Genomic DNA, 26241 nt, shown 5'->3' on the forward strand with positions numbered 1-26241 from the left:
CTAGCGTGTGCTGAAATAACTTTTTGTTATTTGCCAAGCTACTGAGGCAGCGGTCTTTTTGCAGCCTCTCTCAGCGCTCCCAGAGCACTTTATAATTTCCACTGCTGAGCAGACTTGGAGAAACAGCCAAATGCGCTCTGCCCCTGTTTTCATCGCCAGTGGCTGAGGATGGTCACACGATACGTTTTATTTAAAAAGCAAGGGAAGCTGTAACTCGTGGGCTGCACATCACCAACACTTAAAGAGCTGGCGACAAATGACTAAGAACCCAAACCTGCACCCAGGCAAGTGGAGCTCATAGTTAACGACTGGCCCAGTTTGGATGTGGATTTGCTCCAGGTGGGGGGTGAGTCGAGGCTCCAGTTCAGGCCAGCAGCTCCAATTTTGAACAAACTATAATCCCTAGATTTTTTTTTTGGTTACACCGGGTATATTCAGTGCGTCTCCCATTTGCGTGATCTTTGGGTCCAAATCTAGCCAGGGTTCTGCTGGGGGAATCCTGGCCTGTGGAGCAGCAGAGCTACTCTGACGGCTGCTGGCCCCTGCCCCACACTGCTGTGAGTGTGTGTGTGAATGGGGAATGTAAGTGGATCTGTGCTGTCATGGAGCCACCAGCTCTGCACCTCTCCCGGCCCACCCTCAAAACCCTTTTGCATATTAAAGAAAAAGCTGTCCCCATGGAGCCTTATAGCGCCACAGGGTGCAGATCTTCCTGTTCCCACAACTCCAGCCACTCTGTGCGCTTCTTCCGCTGCCTAGCAAGCCTTCCGCTCCCATAGCGAGTGGGTGACTAGGGTTTGACCCTTAAAAAGAGAATAGGGTGAATACACCCACTGGCCGAGGTCCTTGCTCAATTACACCTCTGTCCTTACTGCCCTAAGTTCCCATTCAAGTCAGTGGGCAGTTGCCTAATGAATAAAATGAAGGCCCTTATCCTACAATCAGATCCATCTGGGTCAGTTTGGCTGAGGTTCAATCCTCTTGCATCTGAAGAAGTGAGGTTCTTACCCACGAAAGCTTATGCTCCCAATACTTCTGTTAGTCTTAAAGGTGCCACAGGACCATCTGTTGCTTTTTACAATCCTCAGTTTGTTTCTAATCTTGAGGTTCTTGTGTGCTAGCCTAATACTGCAACGCTTGGGTTGTTGCAGGGAAATGTTTGTTTCCCCTTAAATATTTATTTATCTATCTCCCTCCCGGTAGCATTTCTTGGACAATCTTTTTGTAAAAGATTGACTGTGTTCCCATTTCCCTCTCCAAAAATATTCTAATTGGGACTGAAATTGACCCGCCCCGCCCCAATAGTGTTTGCAAAACACTTTGAAGAGGAAAAGCGCTAAGAGTGAAATGTTTATAGCCTTTAAATCCTACATATTCTTGGGGGAAGGGAGGATAGATTCTTAGCCTCCCTGAAGCTTTTAGCAACCTGTTGAATGAATAAATAGTCCTTTATTTTTATTTTTGTTAAATAGCACTCTTCTGGGTCACCCAGCCTTGCAAAGCTACTGGCAGGGCGTGCAAGCTACAGTGCCCCCTCCTCTTCTCCACATTCACACAGAAATACAGAGCCCACCACCAGCCTTTTTATTTTTGTCATGCTCTGGTGCTCGTTTGTTAACCCTGCACCCAGAGCTGGGCGCTTCAGCAAGGAGTGACCAATCTGTTTCTCTCAAAGCTTCCAGCATGCTGCTGCATGGAGAAACAGAAAGGGGTGTGTGTGTGCTGGGTTGTTGGCAGAGGTTCAGGCGTCTCTAGTGGACACCTAAAGTGGGACTTGAGTGTGTGTGTGTGTGTGTGTGTGTATGTGTGCAAGCAAGCAACTCACATAGTCTCTAACATTCACACAAGATGGCGATGGAGTGGAGGGAGACTCAGCTCCCCTCTTAAATGTTCTTCTGCTGGACATTGAAAGAGCCCTGCTTTCCCCCCCCTGGAGCCTTTAAGGGTTTACATGGCGCTGGAGGACTTGCTTTGTCTCTGTTTTTTCTCTTTGACCTTCTGTGTCCTGGCTGTGGAAGGTAATCAATGCTGCTGGGTTCTCTTTTGTGTTGGGTGAAGGGGGGGATCGGGGTGTGTGTGATGGGGGGGGGACTGTATTTGGGGGCTAGCCCCTTGCCCTCCTCTTCTGAGCCAGCAACCCAGGGGGCTAGTGCAGAGCTGGGCAAGGCTCCGTCTCCCACTCCACTCCCTTCCTTCCCCGCTTGGCACTAGCAGCGTGCACCTCACCCCTGACAATAAAATCACCTCGCTGCCCGGGGGGGAGACTTGCAACTCCCGGTGGGCTGCTGCTGGTGCACGAACCGGCGCGGCGCGGCTGCCGGAGCCCTGCCAGGGTCATTAGCCGGGTTGTGATCCGCAGCGAGGATTTATTTGTTCGCGGCTGAGCGAGCCCGGCACCCGCCGGCCACTGCGGGGACGGCCAGGCAGCCGCCCCCGAGCCTGGTGCCCGGGCGGCCCGGCCCCTGCGCCCGCCAGCGGGGCCAGAGAGCGCGGCGGGGCGTGGGGAAAACAACCCGCCAGGCTCGCCAGGCTCGCTGCCCAGTGCCAAGCGGGGCTCGCGGCGGGGCTGGAGCGTGGTGCAGACGCGGGGCCGGGACACACACACAGACACACACACACACACACAAACACACAATCTGTTGCAAAAAGTTGGCGGGGCCGGGCTGGGATTTGAAGGGGGCGCCCGGCCCGGCAGATCCTGAGTTAATTTCAGTGCACGGGGGGGTGGTTAATTTACACCCCCCCCCCCGGTTTACAGCTGCGCGGGGCGGGCGAGCTCGGAGCGGTGCCCGCAGTCCGGGCTCCGGGAGCGGCCGCTCGGGGCCATGTGCTACCCGGGCGGGGCGGCTCCCTCCGGAGCGGGGGCGCTGCCTCCCTGCGTGTCGGGGCGAGGGCAGAGGGGGAGCCCAGGCGGGATGTCCGGGGGAGGGGGGTTTCTTTAGGGGATGGGCTCCTGGCAGCAGCCCCTGCTCTCCCCCCCCCGGGAGACCAGACACTGGGGGGGGAGAGAAGAGGCCTTTGCCCCGGGGCGCTGCTGGCCCCCCGGTTTCTCTCCTGGAGCTTGGGGGGTGTTGCCTCCGCCACGTGCCTTTGCTGCCTGTCCCAGCCATTGCAAGGGGAAGAGCAGCAGCTGCACCCTGGGGTGGGAGCTGCCCCGTTGGCCAGCGCTTGGGCCTGGGGAAGGATGTGGGTGGGTGGGAACCTCTCTGTCTATGGGCCTGGGCGGTGGGGGGAAGCCACGTGCCCCAAAGCCAGGGAGAGCAGTCAACCCCCCCCCCCAAAGTCTGTGCCCACCCCCGTCCTTGCCCACCCTTCGGGCTTGAGCGGGGCTCCCATCCTGAGTGGCTTTTAGGGGTCCAGGGCTATCACTGGGCTCCTATGCACAAGGCGGGCCCTGGCCTCTCCTCTCCAGATTTGGGGGGGTAATTCACAGGGGCCATTCCCCTCCGGCAGGCTCAGCGCTGAGGGGAGTGGGGAAGGGAGGGCATGGGTGGCAGGGAAGGTGAAGGCGGCAGGAGAGGTGTAGGGGTGAGACAGAGGATGAGGGAGGCGATGGAGAGCAGTGGTCAGGCTGCTCTGAGATTAGGTTGTTCCTTGGCTCCATAGCACGAGATCACTTTCTATGGGCGGAGGAGAACTTGCTGGTTGGATCTTAGCCTGTTGAGAACTCAAATCCGCATTTCTGATGTAGCCACCAGCAGACTCCAAAGGTCTGGGCCTGAAATGCCAGCTCCTGGCTAGCAGGGTCACAGTGGATGCTCCCGTTGGGCTCTGCAAAGCCTTTGTGTTGTGCATGCAAAACATCCAGGTGTAATTTTCAAGCAGGGGAAACTCTGCATAAAGCTTTGTGTAGCTAATGAAAACAGCCTCCCTTCTTCAAATGGGAACCTCTTGGTGAGCATGAAATCTTGCTCCGAATATCTTCCAGTCAGGCCCTGGTGCCTCTTTATACCTTTATAAAAGAAAAAAAAGCACTATGACTCTACTTTTCACTTCACCCATACCAATGCAGTTTTCTTAGTTCTACCATATTAGCAGATATTTAGTTGATCAATCAAGTAATCCAATAATAAACATACCAGTCACTCCCCTGTTTGTGTGGATCTAAATCCTTGACTCTCTGTGTTTAACCGTAGAAGCTTTCACCAAGGTTTGTTCACGTTGTGGACCTTGGGATCCATTGCTTCTTCCAGTATGTACACTTGCCCATTTAAGCATTTAACTGTAACTCTGAAAAAGATTAGAAAGTCGTGGTTTGATACAACTGCACTATTGCAACATCATGTGCATTAAATGTCCAGTAGAGTTAGGTTTTTTTGATTTAAGATAAACACACAAAACAAAGATTTAAACCAGAAGTGTTATGCCTGTTTCACTGCATATATTTATTCAGTCCTCTGATGGATTCGAGTTCAGCAGAGTATAAGTTTTCATTTATTAAAGTATCTATCCCTTATATTAAAAAGGGTTATCTTTGCAACTTTGAGTGGATGGATGCAGGGATGTATTAACCCTGAGAGATGTGAACTGCTCCTGTTGACTAAACTGGGAGTTGACTCTGAATCCTACTGATGCTATTTTAAGGGCCAGATTATCGCATAATATAGGTGCAGAATTGCATGCTCACAGAATTACTGTTGCTGCGTGTGTAAATTAACAATGGTACAGGGAAGTGGCCCATTGTCATCTGAGGGGAGCATCTCTTTAGATGGTCAGGAGCATGTGGCCTTAACTTTTAGCCCCAAATAGTGCTCTTGCTACAAGAGTGTAGTTTTGTTTCAAAATTAACTTGTCAGATTTTGGGGGCAGGAACCATGGTTCCTTGTGTGTTTGGCAGGAAAGGTGCAGGCAGCAGGAGAAGTATAAAGGTGAGGCAGAGGATGAGGGAGGTAATGGAGAGCAGTGTTCAGGCTGCCAGAAGCGGGGAATGGGTGACAGGGGATGGATCACTTGATGATTACCTGTTTTGTTCATTCCCTCTGAAGCACTGGGATTGGCCACTGTCGGAAGACAGGATACTGGGCTAGATGGACCTTTGGTCTGACCAGTTTGGCCGTTCTTATGTTGAACAAACAGCAGAGTGGGTGGAGCCTTTGGGTACCACTGCACTACTTACTATAATCAATAATAATGATTTTAAAGGGTTGAAACTTTAGTTTTCAAACAAGATTCAAGAAGAAATCTGGAATTCCTTCTCTAGGATTTGTAATGGTGGCTTGCCCAGTTTTTGAAATCTGTGTAAAGAGAATAGTCAAAATTTGTTTTTTAAGTATTGGCTGTTTGTTGTTGTGCCTGGAAACAAAATTACCTCTGCTGTACCATTGCTACTTGCTGGTTTAGGCCAGTGCAGGAATATACAGCACAATGTGGAGGAAGGTTCAGAAGTGAAGTTGGTGGTTTTGGTGGTGGTGGGGGAGGTGTGTGTGGTCAACAAATGGGCTTTACTGTGAAAACAAAAGTCTTGAATTGCTTTAATCTCAAATTTATTATTTGAAAGGTTGAAATGCTTTTTAAAAGTTGTGAATTTGACCCCGTGGCCACTTGTTTCAATCCAAAATTCAAGCATTGGAGGTATGAGACACTGACGAAGAAACTGGAATGGGAAAATCCTCCCCCATGGACTTTAATGAAGCTACGCTGAGGATTGGGCCCGGCATTTTGCAAAACCTTCTGCTGTCTAATTTGATACAGTTTTCCCTGAAGAGCCAGGAAGGATTTTTTTTGAAAGACTCTTGCTTGGCCCTGCCAAAGGGGTTTGTATTGCTTTCTTCGTATGGGGCTCTCTAAAGGGATACAGCTTGCATTTGGGCAGCGGGAGGGAGAGGGCTAGCTTTCCAATTGAATGATCAGATGAAATCCATCTAGATTTATGTAATTGGTGTCTGTTGTAAAATCTCCTTTGGGGTTTCTGAACTGTTTTTCTTCCTCTATTACCTAACTTTCGCTCTGTTTTGTTCTTGTCGCATTCTTTCTGGCTCCACAGCCCTGCGGCGTGCTGAATACGCATAGTGCCTTTGCCTAGAACAGTCAGTCATGCTATTGTTCCAGAGGTCACATGTCTTGTCTTTTGCCATGGTAGCCTGTTCATTGCAGGCCATCAGCTGCATGCAGATTCATCTGCCCTGATGACTATACTAGTCACCTGATTGCCGTCTTTTTTGTGGGGTGGGCGAATGTTGGTTTGCACGGTGAGGTGAGGGGAGCTGTACTTCCTAGAGACTCAGTTTTCCATTGTGTTTGATACATCCTTGTAGCATCTGCAGTGCCCTTGTGACAGGCCATGTACTGATGCACACAATAATCTGATTTTAAACATGGCTCATTTCCAGGTGCAGGTCTTGAGTTTGCTGCAGTCGTACTGTGGCTGTCGTGACAGACCGTCTTTCTGACAGATCAGTAGGTAACCTCCAATCTCAGGTCTCTAAAATAAAAATCTTTCTGGCATAATTTCTCTTTCTTTTCTGTTGCACCAGGGAGTGTGGAAATCGAATGTTTCGGGGTCTCTCCCTGCAGCGCCATACAGAGAGCCTTGCCTCACCATGTTTTTAATTTTTTTATACCTTCTTATTCCACCACAATTAAGATACTCTGAAGCAATAAGAAAAAAAGTTAAACTCTTAAACGAACAAAAAATCCTTTCCCCATTTCTCCTATTTTTTGCAGTGAATTTTGATACCAGTTATTGGAAGTTTGGTCTAGTGGGTAGGGCACTGAACTGGGATTCGGGAATCCTGTATTCAGTTCCCAACTCAGCTTCTGCTGAGACCATGGGCCAGTCACTTAGTTTACCCTTGTATCCCAGTTGCCCATCTTAAAAAGAAATGGGGATAGTACCTCCTTTTTTTCCCCAGGGGGTCGTTGGATAGAATCCATTAATGATTGTGTGGCACTTAAATGCTACAGTGATGAAGAACACGTTGGTACCCAGATGCCATGGAGATGGGCACACTAGAAAACCATGGAGATAGACTGCTGGCTTGCCCTGAGTGTGTGTAAAAGTTTGACTGTGACCCCCTGGTACCGTTGTCACTATAGCATTCATGTACAATAGCGGAATCTTTGAGTGGTGTGCCCGTAGGTGACGGTCAGCCATAGGAAGACAGCTGCTCACAGCCACAGGCAAAATGCAGCTGTATTTGCACCAGTGCAAGTACTTAGCATTCTGAGAGGACCCCGCCTGTACTCAACACACTCTTCTAGCATTTGATGGCTGTGATACCATTGAGCCTAGCCATGGTTATATAATTAAGATGGGAATTAATATTTAATCTCATTGTAATTTGTTGTTGGAATCCATCCCAAACTTTTGCATGGGGTTGTGTGTGTGTTATGGAAGTATTATAGTTAGGGGATTTTTGCATGGGTAATTGAAAGAGATTCTTAGTCCTAGTGGGGAAGGGTAATCCAAACATTTACAAATCCAGTATGATCATCTTAGTCATTTTGTTATCTGTAGAAAGCAAATGTTTGCTTTACAGGCAGCTGTAATACTAAAGGGAAAATGGTAAATCTTTGTTACAAGTGCTTGCCTAGCACGTATTAGACCAAATTCAACTCTGACGCAACTCTGTCACCTTCAGGAGAGGAACTTGGCCCAGTGTCTATAATTTGTTTTATTTTAATCTTGTTTTATGCTTAAAAAACAACAACCCCAAAGCATTGTTTTATTGTGATACCAGCATTTGCATCAAATGGCCTTCTCGCTAGTGTGCTTTCCATTTTTTGTAGGGAGAACGTGGTCTGAACACAGGACTGGAAGCCAGGAATCCCTGAGCTCTGATGTTGATGTTCTTGGGTCCGGGCAGGCCACTCAACCGCCCTACCTCAGTTTCCCCATTTTGTAAAGGGAGGATACTACTGGTATTTATCTATCTGGCAGGGAATGTTGTAAGGTGCTGGGAAAGGGTGACAGAGTTCTCCACACAAAGTAGCTTTATAGCATTTATTCGATTCCCATGCTTCAGTAACCCCAAATACGTTGATTTCTGATTTATTGACCTACAGCTGGTTTATGTTTTTAAACAATGGTGATGCCCATTGTCATTTAGGCAGTACAGCCTTTCAACCTCTACTTTACTCTTTCAAAAAAGAAGTCCCATTTTCCTCTGATTTGCTTTCCTTCTCCCACCCTCTACCATGATACAGAAAAGCAGCAAATAGTGGTTTGTGTAGCATGCTTGTCCCATGTGGGCCATTATGGGAGGAGAGCCAGAAAAGTGGCAAGGAATTGTAATGTTAGTTTCAGACGGACAATGAGAATTTGGGCCTCATTCTGGTGGTGGACGGTGGAGATAATTTGCAGGATTGACCGTTTGTCTGGTCCTCTTGGTGGGGTAATTGATTCTTGGTACTCAGCTCCACAGTGTGGTAATACTGACTTTGCCCTCATCCCTCTATAATATCCAGAGCGATGGTATCTCTGATCAGCTTTATGAGTCGGGCGCATCCGGAAGCTCTCTACAGATCCTAGGGACGCTAAACATCACTCTGTGCACGGCTTCCTGGTGCCGGGGAGGAGACCTCAGCAGCATTTACCGTGCTGGGTTGCTGAAACCAAACCCTGTCAAGTTCTGTTGGCTTCTAGAGAGAAACAAAAGCTTAACATTCCGGGGAAGAGCTAATCGGTGTTTACATTCAGCAAGGTAAAAATCTGCTAGAATGGCAGCTACTGAGAAGTGACCTTCCCTGCAGGGCTTGACTTGCTGATTGTGTGTGGGAGGCCTGGTCCCTAGCAGAGGGGGGAATCTTCCACACACCACCGCCTCCTGGATGCTCGTTTTTTCCCTGTACCTCCTGCTCTGTCCTTTGCACATCTCAGAGTCAAGGCCCTTTGCCTGCAGATGGTGGATGGGTGATGTTCCTAATTGACAGATGCTCCTATGAACTTTTTATTTCTGTGTGTGGGCTTCTCTCTGTTTCTGGGCCAGAGCCTGCCCTGCTGTCACATCCGGGCAACCCCCTTGATCCATTATGGATCTGCTTTCTGTCAAAAGTCCAACACTGCTCGAAGAGTGCGAAGGATTGCAGGCCGAGTACCTCATTGCCCATCGTAGTGGGTGATTAACATGACCCAGTGCCCATCCTGGGGAGGGAGTGATTTACTCCATTGCCCAGCGTATGGCGTGATTTTAACATTAGGTGCATTAAAAAAAAAAAAATAATGAAATCAAGATCTGCATTTTGGGCCCACGTTACCTGGCTCTGCCTCTTTAAATGTAACCTAGGTATTGAAGCTCCTGGTCTGTCTTGTACTTTTTTTTTTTTTTTAAATTCAGTGACACAGATTCATCGGCTGAGGGTTGTTAATATTTAAGAGACGTGTCCCCCCTGCGTCGGTGCTGCACGTTTGCTAAACGATTAGGCTTGGGCGTGAGGGGGAGCAAAGTTTGTTCCAGCGTAGAACCTGGCAGGGGTTTGACTCGTGGAATCTGTGGATGCAGCAAAGTCTGCAGGAGGCTACCCCGGGGGACTTCTGCCCCACACTGCCTCCTGCCACTCCCCCAGTCCCTTCTGGCCTTAAACACTATGACCATGGCTCTGATAGAGCTGTGCTCCTGAGGGTTCCCTCGTGAGCTCCCTCACCCAAGAGGGTGGGAGAATTGGAGTACAGTGAAGTACACCTTTACCCTAGCTTCACCCTCTTTATTTTCTGGTCCATCTGAAAAGAGCATTGGATGTGAGGATTGGCAGTGCTCCCCCGCTCCGACCCCCTCTTCCCTACTGAGATCTGCTGTGCTTTTGTTCCTATGGAGTTGCAGTGATTTGGCCCCATTTTAATTTTACAATCCAAGACTTGAGCAGGTTAAAATGGATCACCACCTGGGGAAAGATCTCGGAAACTCTTCATGGGTTAAAAGCAGCAATCGCGTTTCAAAAATTCGTTGTCGAATAGATGAGGAAGGAACAGGGCCTGAGAACAGGATACTTCTGCCACCAGGGGTCTCCTGACATTCACTGCCACTACTGGGAGGATGTGAAGGCGACAAACTGTCTTGTGTTTTACCTTCTGTACTTGGGGATTTGCCTCCTTGCGAATCTTTAAATAAACAATCAATAGACAATTCAGTTAATTGGTGTGACCAGATAGGTCATTACTTGACGCAGTGGATTTCTCATGCTGTCTCCTCTGAATCTATTAAAGTATTTTGGGCCAAATTCTTTGATTGCCTACAAGGGCTTCGGTTATCCATCTGTTATGGGCGTATCAGTTGTGACTCCATAGTTTAAAGCTGCCTTGAGATTTGCACTTAAAATCGGGACTAAAATCCCTATGCATGACACCTTGCTGGCTGGCTGGATCACATCTCCAGACTGGGCACAGTGAGTCGCCAGAGGATAATTGAATTTTCCATGACATTTTTAAAAACTAAAATATGTACTGGCTTTAGCAGAGGAAGCAGTTAAAAGTGCGCTTTTTGGAACTCTCTGCCCTTTTATTTTTTTTCACATTTCTTTGGGTTTGTCAAACCAACCCAGAGTTTCCAACCTGATACACTCCATATTCTGCTAACATCACAGCCACTTCAAAAAAACGCAACGCAGAATTGTTCTCCTAATCCAAGTCACCCAGTTGATCTGTGATAGTTCCATTAGCTACTTTGGTTTCCAGCCACGTGTGCTAGCTCTGCTCCTGGCAAAGCTTTGGGAAAGCATGCTGGGCGTCGGAGGAGAGATGGAGTCTTAGGAGGGAATGGACATGTGGGGGAGCAGGCAGAGTGAAACAGGCGTTGGAGGTGTGAGCAGTTCTGCAGAGGCTTGGAGAGACGGAGGTTTAGCTGGAAGGTTGGGGGTCACTGCAGGAGATGAGGCTTGCGTATGGGTTGTCAGGGGCTGGTTCATGCATTGTCACACCTCTGTCATGGAGCCTGGGTTTGTGCTGAGGCCCCATTTTGTTTGATTGTCCAGTATTATTCTCTTACAGTGTTTTGTAGAGCATTCTGCAACTGAGGTCGATTGTTCACTCCTGTTGAGACACAGGAAGTTGCGTTGTTTCAGATGCCCATTGGCGTTGCTACCAGTGCAAGGCATGGTGTCACTAGAGAGCAAGCATTTACTAGTAATCAGCAAATACATCGCATAGGCTTATTTACATACTTGCATGGGCAGCATGCATTATTGCTTAATCAGCACCTTTCTGCGATACGTGCATTGAAGATCAATCGGACAAAAGAAATCCAGCATCTGACCAAATACTGACTGCAAATCTCTCGTCCATGTTGACCAAAACAATAGTTACAATCTCCCTTCTCAAGAATGATTTTGTAAACATAATGTAGGCTGTTGTGCGGTTATAGGAAAACACTTTATCAGCTCAACAACGTCCTGCTTGACAAGTTTATCCCTCAGGCCCTCAGGATGATGTAAACAAGGAAATACTTTAACAACAGAAAAAGATAAAAGAGCGCGATGGGCAGAGTCCTTTCAAGAAGTGCTAAAGAGACGGATGCCAAAAGAAACTATTGACTTTGAGAAAGAGATCAATAAAACTATTAAAACTTGAGAGAGCTGCTGGTGAAGACCAAGTGAGTGGGGAAATGCTGAAAGCTCAAGTTGATGAGACCTAGGATGAGGAAAAGCCTCCAGAACAATGGAAAACTGGGATTATAGTCAAAATACCAGAGAAAGATGACATAAGTGACTGCAATACCTGGTGAGGTGGTACATCCCTATCAGTGATAGGTAGTCTGCTGCAGTAGCATCTTAAGTCGAATAAAGGAAGCGGCTGTGGTGAATCTAAAGGAAGAGCAGGCTGGATTTCAATCACAAGATGATGCGTTAGCCACATTTTCACACTAAGAATAATCATCGAATGGCAAAAAGCACTTAAACTTCATAGATTTCAAGATAGCTTTTCACAGCCCCCTTTACAATTCATTCCGGACCATCTTGAAGTGCTATGGCATGCCAACAAAAGGCCTTCTATCAAGGTGAAGTTTGCCCAGTTAAAGTAAACGCAGGCTTGAGTGAATGGTTCAAACATAGACACTGTGTCAAACAAGGATGCATTCTTTCACCTCTCCTGTTTGGCATCACTGTGGACGTCACTATGAGAAAAAGGGTAGACAGGTACAAAACAGGCATTGCACGGCACGACAACAGTATGCTAGAAGGTCTAGGTTTTGCTGTTGACGTTGCTCTCATAAGTGACCGCTCAACCAGCATACAAGTAAGGACTGAAAGACTGTCCACATTGCAAAAAACATGGGATTAATAAGCAGTTTTGAAAAAGCAAATCTAATTTACACCCCAACTCAGCATTACATTAGAAGGCAAAGGAGTACAAGAAATGAGCTAATGTACGTACCTCGGCAGTAACGTGCAAACCAATGAGGATGTTCAGAAGGAAATAATGGCACAGATTGCAAGGAGCTGCATTCATCAGCTTCAACAAGATTTGGTCATTGAAAAATCTGAAGCTTAAAGACTAAATTCCAAATCTTCAACGCCAATGTTATTTGCATTTTAATGTTTGGTGGATTTCCAGCTCTCTCAGCCAAAGGGAAAGATAGATGTCTAAATGCCGTAGAAAAATACTAGCTCTTAAATGGAATGAGCTTATAACAAATGCTGAGATTTGTCAGAGAGTTCAACAACCCCTTATCTCTCAAGTTATCCAGAAAAGAAGATGGAAATATTGGGGACCTGTGTTAAGACTGAAGCCAGACCATCTGCCTTTGCAGGTGAGCCATTGGGCAATTGGAGGAACATGTAAAAGGGGCTGACTGAATGAATTCCTCTGAACACTACTCAGAGTGGGAAAACTTATGGGATTTAACAACAGAGGGGACATACCAAGAGCAGCCCAGGATAGACAGCGATGGTGGAGCCTTCTTCATGCCCTAAGAGATATCTAACAGCACGGGAAGGATTCAGGTTCAGGTATTAGTCATGTAAATTACTGCCATTGACAATGATTGTGATTGAAAAATAAGCGTCTTGAAACTCTGATTTGATTTTTTTCTTGGGGTTGCTAACTAGTTGTTTATTGATTGCAGTTTTTGTCAGAGAACACAAAATATTGATCTAAATTATTTAACCCCTTTTTTCCTAGATCAGAGTAAATCCAACTTATTTCTTCCTCTCTGTGCTGTACTCTCTCATCTCTAAATAATGCACAATGGACATTTTTGCTGAGGAGAGAGACTTTTGGTCCAGAATGTCAAATGTTGATCCATTAATCAGTGGCCCACAGGAGCACACTTTGTATCTCGTGCCCTTTCAAATGTTACTAGTTGGAAACCAGGTTAGGAATGTTGTCTCCGGTGTTGTCATTGGGTTTTCTGTACATGCGCAAAACAAAGGTAGGTGGAGGTTGCTTCCAGCTGCCAGCACAGAATAGCTTCCAATTTAGTTAGTGTTTGTTGCTGCTGCCAGAATTTTTTGCATTAGCAGAGAGAGAGAGTTCAGTGTAGTGTGAAAGGCTTTCAATAACACTTCAGCAGCAGTGTGAGCTGTCAAATTATTTGTTTTACTCTCTGTTCTTCTGTACCAGGCAAGGCACTTTGGTAAAGCTCCTTTCAGCCAGCAGGTGGAGACATTGCCATGGCATAGTTCTGATTTCCCATATGCAGTGACTGAGAGAGACTCTTGGCTGTGTGTGTATTCATTCAGCTCTTCCTTCTAGTTCCCAAATTCTGCACCTTCCCCATACTTAGGAAAGCCAAGAGGCCGCCTTCTAAGCTGTAACAGCACGGCACGGCTAGCTGCTAACAGTATGTCTACAGTGCACATGAAGATAGGATTGTAGCAAAGAGAGACATCCCCACACCAGCTGCAATCTAACTAGCATGGGGAACAATAGTAGTGTAGGCATGGCAGGCTTCAGCACGGGCTAGCAACCCGAGTGGGTTTATGCTCCATAACATCGTGAGCAGTTTTCTGCACAAGTGCTACCAACAGTGGGAGCTAAAATCCAGACAAAATGTAGGTATCCTTACCAGTGTCCTGACGCTAGAGAAGCCTTTTTACCCTTGTCTGTGCCACAGCATCTAGATGCACCAATGCAGAAAAACACCATAGGGATTGTTGGGTGACACTTAGCACTGGGGAAATCCAGACTATTGCAGATGTTTGGGAGCCAGAGTCCAGGTACCCACATAACTTCTACATACAGCTTTCTGCAGCTTTCTCAGTGCGATTTCTAGACTCTCTGGCAACTGCCTGGAACCTCTCCACCCCTGCTGCCCTCTCCCTTCAGGGCAAGTCCCAGGGGATAAGCTCCCTGTTGCAGCTTACCTCTCTCAGTTCCTCCCCATTAACCCTGCAGTCCTTCCTTTATAGGAACCACCCAGCCTGGTTCTGCCCAGCTGGGCCTAATTCTTAATCCAGGTCCCACCGAATGGGCTAATGGGGCTCTCTGGCTCCCGTGAACCCTGCCACTCCCAGGGTAGTGTTTGGTTGTGGTTTAAAAAAAGTACATTGCCCTAGTAGGGAATATTCTCACCAGAAACTTGTTAGACTGGAAATTTCACAGTATTAATTTTTTATGGCGTTTCCTAAGCTGAACTAATTGGGTATTTTGGAGGAGTGGGGGGAAGTGGTTGTGTAAGTGTTTCTTGTAGATTTCATTAAAAAAAATGTGACTTGGATTATCTGAGTGATACATGTACGGGCTGCGTAAATTGGAAAACGCAAGTGATTATAGGCTGGTGACTAATAAATAATCCTCGGCTAATGTGAGGTGAGCTCAATTAACGCTAATCCCGCTCAACAGTAGTAAAAGTGGGATAAAGTCAGTGAGACTTTGCAAGGCTTTGCTGGCCTTTACGTGAGAGAGATGGCGTGGGTGGGAAATAGTCCATTTCCTTTTCTTTTTAATAGAAAAGCAGCTATTCAAAGTGGCCAGAAGTCGTCAAAACTAAATTAAATTTCTCCTGCCATCAAGATGCATGCTGGAGCCAGCAGCAGCCGTTAGTTCTGATTTATGGAAATAGTAACTGTTTGGGTTTTAGGTTCAAATGAGACTTGGTCCCTGTCCAGAGGAGCGTGCAGAGTAAGGTACTGATCTTGCCATCTGATCCACATGGGTGGACCGTTTACACTTGCATGGTGCCCCATTGACTTCATTTGGTTTATGCATGGATGCAATAGGGTCTCCCTGCCCCGATGTAATTGCAAGATCAGGACCTGGTTCTAGACATGATGTAGTGAGAGCAGCAAAGAGCAAGGAGGGTCAGAGCAGAAAGAGAACCAGGGATTACAAAATAAGGGTATTGTATGTGCCGCATTAGACTCAAATTATGCGGCGAGAACCCCAGAACGGTTAACGATGCGCCGTTTAAAGCATCTTGATTGGGCTTCAGCGTGAACAACCTATGGCAAGAAATGGGCCAGTTCCCATTTGTTTTGTGTTTTGAAGGTTTTCTTCACAACCGGAAAGGCTGGAGATGTACATTTTTTTTTTTTTTGGGTGGGTGTTAATGAAAGCTGAGATTCCAAAGCACAGTTATGTGCCAAATTTTAAAAATAAACCAGACAATGACATGGCGGTTTACACAGCCATGTAATCACAGTTCTGAAACACTCAGATCCCCGATAAAAACATGACACTGATACCTAGTTATGGGCACATCTTGATGACCTTGCAGTTTAATGGCTTGTTCTTCTTCTTGTCTCCTCTCTTTTGTGCCTTCATTTCCCCCTCATGTTTTACAGTGGAGCGGTGAGGCTGTTCGGCTGAACCTTAATGATAGTTGCCCTTAATGACATGAACGGAGGAGGGAGTGGGTAGATAAAGCCAGGCTTTGCCCTCACAATCATGCAAGGCAGGTAAGTAGTGTTAGCTCCATTCTGCAGCCAGGGCAGCGGCGGTGTAGCTAGGTTTTGTGACTTGTCCATGCCCACACTGTATGAGTGGTTGAGCTGGGTCTAGAGGCCACACTGGGTCTCTAACGCTATGCTAATTAGGCCCTGTAGGCTGCCGCGATGGTCCTCACTCAGGTCTATCCTGGGCACCCATGTTGCAGTGGTGTTGCAGATAATCTGTAAGGTCCTTGTCTCTTCTCCTGGGCTGTGCGCTGTGAGATGTGGGGAGACACGTCTTGCTACCATCCTCCGCAATGAAATATTTAAATACATTTTCCTATTAGTTTTCTTGGCTGCCACATTGAGCTGCATGCTAGCTCATTATTTCTCATTAAGTCCTAGGGTGCACAATTACCTGGGAAATGCAGGGTAGTTAATGGAAACTTGATGCACCTGACTTCTCGGGCGCCTGGCTTGTCTTTCTGTATGTGCAGTCTGTGACGTTTGACGCTCACACTCCTGGAGTATTTATGGATGCACAAGGAGCTGCTGTCCTTGGCCTTGGCTACCTGCTCCCGCCTACTCATAGATGTTCTGATTGCTAGCGGTGTTGTTTTCTGAGCAGCTCCTGGATAGAACGAGTAGTAGATGCAGATGCTACCTGTCCAGTTTTCTCAAGTTCCTAATGGGACCGAAACAGGAGCTATTCTGGGTAGCAGTCCCTGTGTCTGACTTGTCCGATGGTATTCTACACCGTACCCTGGAGAGAATCTGTAGTTACTTCAGAGCCGCATGTCGGCACATGAGGTAAGTGAGAGCAAATGAAGGGAAACATTTTTTTTAAAATGAACTTTATGTAGTTTAAATATAACTGAGCTGATTTTAGTCACTGCAGAAGCTTCCAGCTCTGTCTGAGAAATGATTGTAACTTGTGCCCAGGGATTCAAGTGTAATCAAATCTCTCCGAGTTCTTTGTACTTTTCACTTCTGCAGAGCTTTGCATCTGCGGAAGTAGGAGTCATTATCCCCGTTTTAGAGAGGAGGAAGCTGAGGCCTGGCTAGGTGAAGTGACCTGCCCCGTCACTGACTAATATGTCAGATCATCATAGTTTCTCATACCATAGCTCCTCCCTCACGGGTCACTGCACTTGTCCGCTGTGTCCACAACCCCTGCAAAGGCCGAAGAAGTGAGATTGCTGTTGGACAGAGATTTTGGCCTGTCACAGCAGAATGGGCTTCCCCTGCGTAACTCTTAGCTGCTTTTTTTTTCTTTTTCTTTTTCTTTTTCCCCATGTGAACTGCAAAATCCTCATTAGCAACAGCAGTGGCAGCACTTTGAAGATTTTCACTCTGATCATGCGATTTGTGCTGTGTTTGGAAGTGGAAATCCATTGTGGTTTTTGTTCTGTTCAGTGGATTTTTTTCCCCCTCCCTGCGTCTTCTGGGGAGCATGTGATTATGAATACCTGGTTTTTGCACTCCCGGGATGGCTTGTGCTAAACCATTACAAACTGGCCTGTTCTAAACAATTCTGCAAACTCCCAGAAGGCAGAAGAAACAGAGAAAGAAGTTTATAGTTTGAGAGGGCTACGGGCAGTGCAGGGCAGCATTAGGGGTATACAGGCCCTGTTCTGTTTAGCCGGAGACAGTCGTTGGAGAAAGACGACTGGGAGGGGTGAGGCTTTGGGCTTGACGAACGCCGAAGTGGAAGGGATGCCGATGCACGAATGGAGAAGGCGGGAAGGAAGGAAAGAGAGGGTGGGTGCTACTGTTGCTGGTGAAGCACGTTTTTCTAATCGACCGGAATTTGGAATAGAATGGAATTGCGAGTATAAAGGATGGTGTTCTCTGCAAAAAAGAATGAGATTTTAACCCTCTTCCTGGCAGTCTCAGCAGAGGGGCAAAGGAATGTCTGAACCACGGAGATCGAATTATGTGAGATCCCCGCAGCTTTTAAGCTGAACCCTTGTGGGTCAGGGTGAAGCCCAGTGGTAGGCAGCCTGCAGAGACTTGCTTTGCCATGGCCCATGGTCCTTGCCTTCTTCTAGGAAATATGGCACCTGTCACGAGTTCTAAACCCACCTGGATTATTATCATTTGTTTGATTTTCGTTTCTAATGGAGGCTTTTGTAGAAGCACACCCCTCTGCCAGCCCAGTTCCTGGGAGAGGTAGCTGAATTTCCATTGGTTGAAATATTGCTGGCACCTGTGTATTTGTTCAGCTAGGGCTGTGCATGCGGGCTCCCATGTAGCCAAAAAGCTATTGACACTTAATGTCTGGTTCAGAAGCTTCTGTTGTGTTGGCCTTCCTAGTACCTGTTCATTTGATTGTGTGATTGTTTTCTCAGAGAACACCAAGTTTCTAATCAGATAGTTAAATAATTCAGCTCTAAGAAGAATGCAGAATTTTGAAATAACAACAATAATTAGCAACACTTGTAGGTCATGTATTTCATCCATAGATCTTGACGCATGATGCACAGGTGGGTAAGTATCCCTATCCCTGTTTCGGAGATGAAACGTCTTAGACACAGAGAGATCGAGTGATTTATCTAAGGCCAGACAGTGAGCGTGGTGACAAAGCTGGGCATGGAAACCTAGTCTCCTTCCTGGTGTCTTGTCCACACTGCTTCTTGGCAAAGAAAGAAGAGAGACACCCCGTAGCCAACATACCTATGCTGACACCCCTCCACCCACCGTGTAGACAGAGTGCTTCTGTTGGCATAGCTAAGCTAATGTAGTCTGGGGCGGTGGTTTAATGCGCTGGCAGAACTCCTCCTTCTGTCTGCTTACGCTGCACCTCCACTAGGGGGCTCTGCCATCAGAGCTGTATCAGTATAGCTGTACTGGCTGCGAATTTGTAATGTAGACAAGCCTTAAATGTTGTAACTGGTTGCAATACTAAGCAGCGGTTTCAGAGAGAGGTCTGCCATGGTCATTTAGATGTGACTGGCCTGGGGATCCCTGTCCAGCCCTCCCATCCCTTCTGTTCCAGGCAGACAAGAGAGCGTAACCTCTTTTGAAGTTGTGTCTACCATCTTGTTCCCTTTGGCTTGCTCAGCCAAATAGGGCCTCATTCGGCTGGGGGGTGGGTGGGGGGGGAGGAATGAATTGCTTTAATGGTTTGATGTCAGTGCAAAATGCAGGCGTTCAAATCTGAGAGACATTCATCTTCTTGTTCATTGCTGGCAGTTCTTATACAACCTCACGCGGCTTCAGTGATTCTAGATTAAACATAAAGCAACTATTTGTGCACTCTGTGGAAAATCCTGCAAGCTCGATCTGTGTTCTTTGTCAGCTATTCTTCAGCTAGATGCAGACGCAGCATAAACTGTTGTTACAAAGTCATGAATGCTGCTCAGCGACTGTAACCTTTTCATAGAATCCTAGAATATCAGGGTTGGAAGGGACCTTAGGAGGTCATCTAGTCCAACCCCCTGCTCAGAGCAGGACCAATTCCCAGACAGATTTTTGCCCTAGGTCCTTAAATGGCTTCCTCCAGGATTGAACTCGCAACCTTGGGTTTAGCAGGCCAATGCTCAAACCACTGAGCTATCCCTCCCCCCCAGCCTTTGGTAGACCAATCCTTCACATTTTGATATCCTTGTTGTTACAGTCATGTGAACAGATTAATTTAGTCCACAAAATGTTTGTAACAAAGCACTTATGAAAATCTGCTACCGGTATTGAAGCCACCTGAGGCTGTGAATGTAATGGATCTCAGCCAGGTGTGCTCTGGCTTGGTAAGAACTTTTAAGGAAAATGAAAACTACTGTCTTGTTCTCACACCTTCCATTTTCTACAGTTTCTGAAGTTCAGGCAGTTTGTTTTGGAAGGCGTAATGGTGTCTTTGAGTCAGATCTTTACAGTCTCCTTTGGTTAAATTGTCCGAGCAGCCTCTGACTTTCCTCTGACTTTCCAAGCTGGGGGGAAAAAGGGTGATTCTCCCTACCTGCTAGTGATGTCGTGTAGGGAGGTGGGGTTTCAATGGCTCCACTCATTGAGCTGGCTTCAGCCATTTTTGTCTTCGCCTGTCCCCCACAAAAAGGTAGCTGGGGGACTAAGGTTGCAATAGCTACATGCAATATTTGTGCGTTTTCCTTCTGCCCTTACACATTGGGGAGCAAGGGTATTCAGTTAAAATATTTATTCTTCCATAACTCCAAAAAACCCACCAAAGAGATTCCCTTCAACTTTCATTGACCTGAGGCTAGACATAGAAAGTTTGAGCAAAATGATAAGTGAGTAAGACCCAGGGCTATATTAGAGATCTGCTGCAAAAAGGCATTAATATAGATACAAATGATCTTATATGCCATTTTGGGGTCCTTCTTGTTGAAAGGCTCCATTGAAGAGAAATGGACCGGAATATGGGATTTTATGAATGGCTTTTAAAGGAACGGCATATGTCCGCATGCCACTTCCCATCAGTCTTTGTCACCTCTTTCCTTTTCTGCTAGTATTTCTCTGTGAAGCCTCAAATCCTGTTTGAGTTCCATTTGAATTAATGAATGAGGGATACGCTTCATGGTTCGATGGGTTTAGCCTGCCGTAAATTAGGATCTGGATCCAGTTTTCTGTTCTGACATGATTTATACCTCAGGCCATAACTAGTGGGACGGTAATGGTTGCAATCACTTTTCCTCCCTGCCCTGTGTTATTAGCTGTAATATTTTAATACAGTTAGGTGGGAAATTTGATAGTGTGCAGACCTGGAGTATATGCCTGCATTATACATGATTATTATGGCATCTGATGCAATGAACATGCTAATTGCTTTGGGTCTTATCTCTGAAGAAGTAGGAGGTACTGAGCAGGGCTAGACTGGAAGTGATTCAGGAGAAACAAATGTGAGATCTTGGAAATATGGAAACTTCAAAAGACTGTTGTATGGAGATGTGCCAGGCACTATAGGAACCTGCAATACCGATAGACTTTGGTATCTATAAATGTTATGTGTATCTTTGTGAGCGAGGGATTGTATTCGGGCTCCATGGAGGAGGGTCACAGAGCTTTCTCCAGGAACTAAAATCAGTGGGGGTAATTACAGCAGGTAAACAGCTCCAGAGAAGTACCACCCGCTGGGGAGAATTGCATAGACTTGTTCAGGCCCGGTTCAAGAGACCCAAGAGACAAAGAACAGGCGCTTGGTATAAACGGGAGCCTGAACTGACTCACCAGCCTTCATTTGATACTTGTACTGCCATGAAGCTGGAACCAAGAGGGCCAAACCCTGCGGGAAGGGTTGGAACGACTGGGACCTGCTGGTCTCCATGTGGAAGATGAGTGACACTGGTAAGCTAGAGTGTGGCTAGATTGCTTATTTTTTGGTGATCTGTTTTCTCTGTGGTGCTTTTGTCCTACTTAAATGTACTGTGCTTTGTGAAAGCTGGCTGGTCCCGGGTAACCCTGGCGTTGTCCTCGAGAGAGAGCGGGAACGGCAGGTGCTGGCCTACGGTCAGATGTGCTGGGGAAATCACAGTGAGGTGCAGAGAGGCTGCACTCCTAAATCTCTGGTTTGGGGAAACGGAAGTAAGTGACTGATTTGCCCAAGGTCCCACGGGGCAGAGCTGAGCCAGAAATACAACCCAAGCCCCCTGAGCCCTGGACGTGCGTTTTAGCTACAAGGCCATCCTGCCTTTCCTTGGAATGCGATGAGAGGGATTTGCCCACCTGTCCCCTGGAACAAAGCATTTTGTGCTCAGACAGAGGAAATCTCTCAGTATTTCAATATAAAAGACGTGGTCAGTCTATTATTAACAGCAGGTATTCCAGCCCGTTCACCTGAGCCAAGAGGCTTCGCATCTTTCTGCAGCAATGTCTCTAATTGAGTCAATCCAGTTTAAAAAAATGGAATATTTAAATGATCTGAAGAAAAATGACAAGGGGTGGGGGCGAAGGAATATTGCAAACTGGATAATCAATAAAGGGCAGATGGATGGGGCAGATCCATGCTGATTAAACTGGTTTCATGCATTGTACAAATAGTCTTATTAAAAAACAGCACTACTATCAGGCGTCGCTTCAGTATTGACGCCGAGGGAAATGTGCCTTCCTTTAAATCACCAGCGCCATTTCCGACACCTGGGTTTTCTGCGGGTCAGCAGCCAAGTACTGCTCAGGCCTGACCTTGTTTATCTGAATTAATAAGGTCAAAGCCAGAAGAGGCTATAGGGAAGACGTTGTCTGTTAGGGTACCTTTACATAGGAAACAGCTAGGGTGACCAGACGTCCCGATTTTTGCTTGTTTGTCCTGCATCCTGACCGATGTTCGGTTGGGACACTGGACAAACAAGCAATTTTACCCTCCACTCCGGTGCACAGGCAGAGGCCGGAGGGGCTCTCGCCCCTGCCCCAGCCCCACCCCTTCCTTCCCCCATTGGATCCCTCCCAAAGCCTTGCCCTGGCCCCGCCCCCAGCCCCGCCCCCTCACTGCCCCATTGGATCCCTCCCCAAATCCTTGCCCTGGCCCCGCCCCAAGCCCCGCCCCCTCACTGTCCCATTGGATCCCTCCCCAAATCCCCGCCCTGGCCCCGCCTCTTCCCTAAGCACGCCACATTCCTCCTCCCTCCCAGGCTTGCACTGATCAGCTGTACGGCGGTGCAAGCCTGGGGGGAGGGGGTGGCCCCCAGCACTCACCCTGCGAACTGCTCCAGTCCAGCTTCTCCAGGAAGGCGAGCACGGCCCGGCAGAGATCCTGCAGCAGCTCCTTCCGCCCCCGGTAGAAGGCGAGGGAGGCCTGTGCCTCCTGCGCCGTGCCCATGGCTCGGGGATCTAGCGCAGCACGTGGGCTTGGCAGCTCCAGGCTGGGGCGCGCTCAGCTGTTGCGGCCATCATAGAGTCGGGTGGAGACAGTGGGCGGGGGGGGGAGGGGGAGGTACTTTTTTTTTTGCTCCGCTGCCGGCTTTCTTTTTTTCTTCCCCCTCCGCCAGCCCCTCCCCTCCCCCCGCATCCCGATATTTCATCTTTGTCATCTGGTCACCCTAGAAACAGCGCCCCCGGCAGCGAAACTCAGAGCCCGGGTCGGGCTCGAGGGGCTTGCGCTGCAGGGCTAAAAGTAGCCGTGTAGACATTTCGGGCTCAGCTGGAGCCCAGGTTCCAAGCCCCTACCCCGGCCCTGGATTTCAGAGCTGACTGGCTACACTACTCTTTTTACCCCTGCAGTGAGATGCCGAGGCAGTGACCCAGACTCTGAGACTTGCTTCCTTGCAGGTTTTTTTGCTATATAGATGGACCTTCATAGGCCAGGTAGCCTGTTGCCTAAGGTCAGTAACAGTCAGCAATCCCGGCATGCTATCCTAGTATATGTTCGCTAATACAGTCTCAAAGTCACCGTCCCAGGGCACCCAATTACCAGTTCGGTTCACAGCCTCCATTCCATAGAGGTATGTCGATCTTGTGACTGTGGCAGGTTGAGTTGGCACAAACACTGAGCAAACAAAGGGGACCCCGGGGTTTGAACGAATCCTCGCATTATTGATGTGCTCTAAAAAATGATCATCTGTTCATAATAACACACCTCTGTGGGTTGTATATCCAGAATACTGATGGTGTAGTCAAATATATGTGTGAAGAAAAATAATTCTTGCACATTCGCAGTAGCTCCAAATCTCATTCCCTTTCAGTGGGCTCTGAATTAGCGGCTGGGAGAATGTAATTTTAGAAAACAAAACTGTTAAGGAATGATCAGTTTAGACACCGGTCAAAAGAAGCAGCCGCAAACATATTCCCCCTTTCCCCTGCCATCTCCTTTTACTTTAACATGGCCAAATTGATTTATAATCAGTCCATAAAAACGTGTTTCCCACAAGCTTGTGTATATACTATTGAGAATATTCTCTTCTAGAGAACAGGGGTTTATGCATGTAATCCCGGTTTATCCAGAGGACAGCACACGTATGTTTTTGACCTGGAGCTAGAGTTTATAATGGTTATAAACCTTTTAACACTGAGTTTCCTAATGTAAACAATGAGGCACCGTTAAATTATAGCCGTGCAAACACACCACTGTAAGCCCGTCATTATCAAATGCCAACTGCCTTATTATTCCACACCTAGCTGGAATGATTCAGGCTAGCGAGAGATAACATACTGTTCCTGAGAAGGCTTTAGAACTGGCTTAGATTAGAGGCTAATTTTAGTTTCTCAGGTAATGTCTTCCTTTCCTCAGGAGAGAGATAAGGAATGAGCCGTGTGCTGTGTTATCATGTCTTCCTGTCAGAACAACATGGGGAGGGGCACTGTCGGAAGATCAAGCTAGAGTGTCTGTGTATGATCTGGAATACGCCAGCAGTTAACTAGCGGCCTCCTAAACTCTGAAGTCGCACCGTTCAGAGCTGAATCTCAACTGCCCCAGAGTTCGGTGGGGTGAGAGTGTTTTTGGAGCCAGAGGTTTGGTTTGGTTCATTACAGAGAGGTGGGCAGGCCAGGCCAGTACTGAAATGTCCCCTACATTTGTGAGGGTTTTGGGTTGGGTCCTTTTCTCTTGTGTGTATTTCTCCCATGTCCTTACACACATTGCTTTGGTTTGCATGCATGATGAGGGAATGTGACTGAAGTAAAAAATCCCCATCAAAACACCTTCATCCAAATCTGTGCTCCAGGGCAGGGGGTCAGAATTTGGATCTAGGCCTTCCAGACCTGCATATCCACTTCCCTGTTGTTTCTTTGAACCAACCCCCTTTCTGGCCAATTGAAGGGGTGGCGTTGATAGGTTCTGGAGTTGCCAGAGCCTGGGCCTCTTTATGGAGGGGGAAGGGTCTCTGATTGGGTGCAGGGACGTTGAGGGGGTAGACTGCAAGGGAAGAAGAAAAATAAAATTAACCCATTTTTGAATTTTCCATATGTTTCATATAGTGCTGAAGGCATGGTCCTGTAGGATTGGATGTCAAGGTTCTGTTCCCAGGGCAAGTCACTTCACCTCTCTGGGCCTCCTGCCCTTAGTTTGTCTTGTCTATTTAGATTGTATTCTCCCGTGCAGGAACTGTCTCTTGCTATTTGTATCTGCAGCCCTTAGCACAATGGGGCCACCATCTCAATCAGGGCTTTGTACAGTAATACTCTCGTGGAGCTAGCCTGTCTCCATGCTACAGAGTGGTCATTTTAGCAGCTGACAAGCTGTGCTCACTTGAGTGGTAGCCTGTACCCCTCTTGGGCCAAGTAGCTCAAGTTAAAAGCACCACGACGCTCAAGTTGCGGGGTTTGTATGTGGAGAGACTTGAGTTAGGGACAACACTCAAGTTAATTTTGCAGTGAAGACAAGCCCTTAGTTGTATAGTGGAGTTTTTTAAAAATGTCTGTCTTTTCTCCATGATGTCTATATAGATTTGGGTTGAAACTATCTTAACATTCTTGTCCTTATAAAGTACAGCTATTGACCTGCTATGTGTTAACAGCCTGGTGGAATTTTTACTTTCAAGAGCTGTGTGAAGTTGTAAGAACTCTTTATATATTACTGCCCAATATTATATGTTGACATATAACAGTGGAGCGTCTCTCAGCTGCACTGCGTATCCACAGTGGACTTTGTAATTTGCAGAAAAAATATGGTTCCTCCCCACTCCTCAAAGATTTAACAGTAGTGTTGTCTCATATTTCTAAACCTCATTAATTCTGTGGAATTACTATACAGATCACTTCCTAATTTATTATCATAAGTGGAAAATAAGCTACATTTGTGGCCCATTATGTCTTGTCTGTTCAGATACTTGTCAATTGAACAACGTCCATTGTTTATGTTGGGTCTTCTCCCAGTCACTGGAGTGCAATTGTGAGGTTGTACATTGTGGGTGTGTTTTCTCACATGCATATAGGCTGGTTATTAGAGACAGATGCTTGTTTTGTCTAGTTGGAAAACCATTTAAACATTGTGGGTTTGAAAATTTGACTCAACATTATCAGAGAAGTGTGTCATCAGGGAGAGACTGGGGGAAAATGGGATGTGAAATGGAGCACAGAGGAGAATTATAAAGAAAAAATAAACAGAGTATAGATAGTATTAATGGGCACGCTTGTTTGCCAGCCTGTTTTGGGGAGGATTTTGCTGATGATTGTGGGAGAGTTTCAATACACAGCACCACAGGAGTGGATGGTAGATAATTTCTTTTCTTTCATTATCAACAAGTTTTAGTATTCCAGACTGAGTGTGAGTGCATTGTCTATTTGCTGATCTGTTTACTCCCCCTGGAGGGTGCACATCACTGTGGTATCTAAGCATTATCTGTATTTTGTTATTTTGCAGTATTTCTTCAAGGGCCCTGGACTGGTTGCTCCAGATGTTGGTATACATTTTAGGCTTGATATGCCTCCAGTACACTTGCTTTATAGTGGATGCTGCGCTGGTTTGTACAGTCACTGCTCCACCGAGCCAAATTCTGCCCTCGGTTACATTGTAACAGAGAATGTGGCTCCCGGTTTCTAGCTCATGTCTTTGTAAAGTGCTTTGGGAAGCTAGGCGCATGAAAGGTGCTGTATAAAACTACCCTCTCTTCTGTTAAG

General features: G+C 47.0%; 1 protein-coding gene across 3 annotated transcripts in view; it reads left to right on the forward strand.

Moving 5' to 3' along the window:
* The first annotated feature begins 1756 nt into the window (after positions 1-1756).
* IGDCC4 (immunoglobulin superfamily DCC subclass member 4) overlaps positions 1757-26241 on the forward strand; it is a 167751-nt gene continuing 143266 nt past the window's right edge. For 2 of the 3 annotated variants that reach the window (XM_065559186.1, XM_065559188.1), the window contains exon 1: positions 1800-2018. In XM_065559186.1, coding sequence (XP_065415258.1) covers positions 1952-2018 — 67 coding nt within the window. In that variant the 5' untranslated portion in view covers positions 1800-1951. Of the gene's footprint in view, positions 2019-26241 lie in introns of all 3 variants that reach the window. The other variant, XM_065559187.1, reaches the window with a different exon arrangement.

The sequence above is a fragment of the Chrysemys picta genome, chromosome 10 (assembly GCF_011386835.1).
Source record: "Chrysemys picta bellii isolate R12L10 chromosome 10, ASM1138683v2, whole genome shotgun sequence".
Taxonomy (NCBI): domain Eukaryota; kingdom Metazoa; phylum Chordata; order Testudines; family Emydidae; genus Chrysemys; species Chrysemys picta.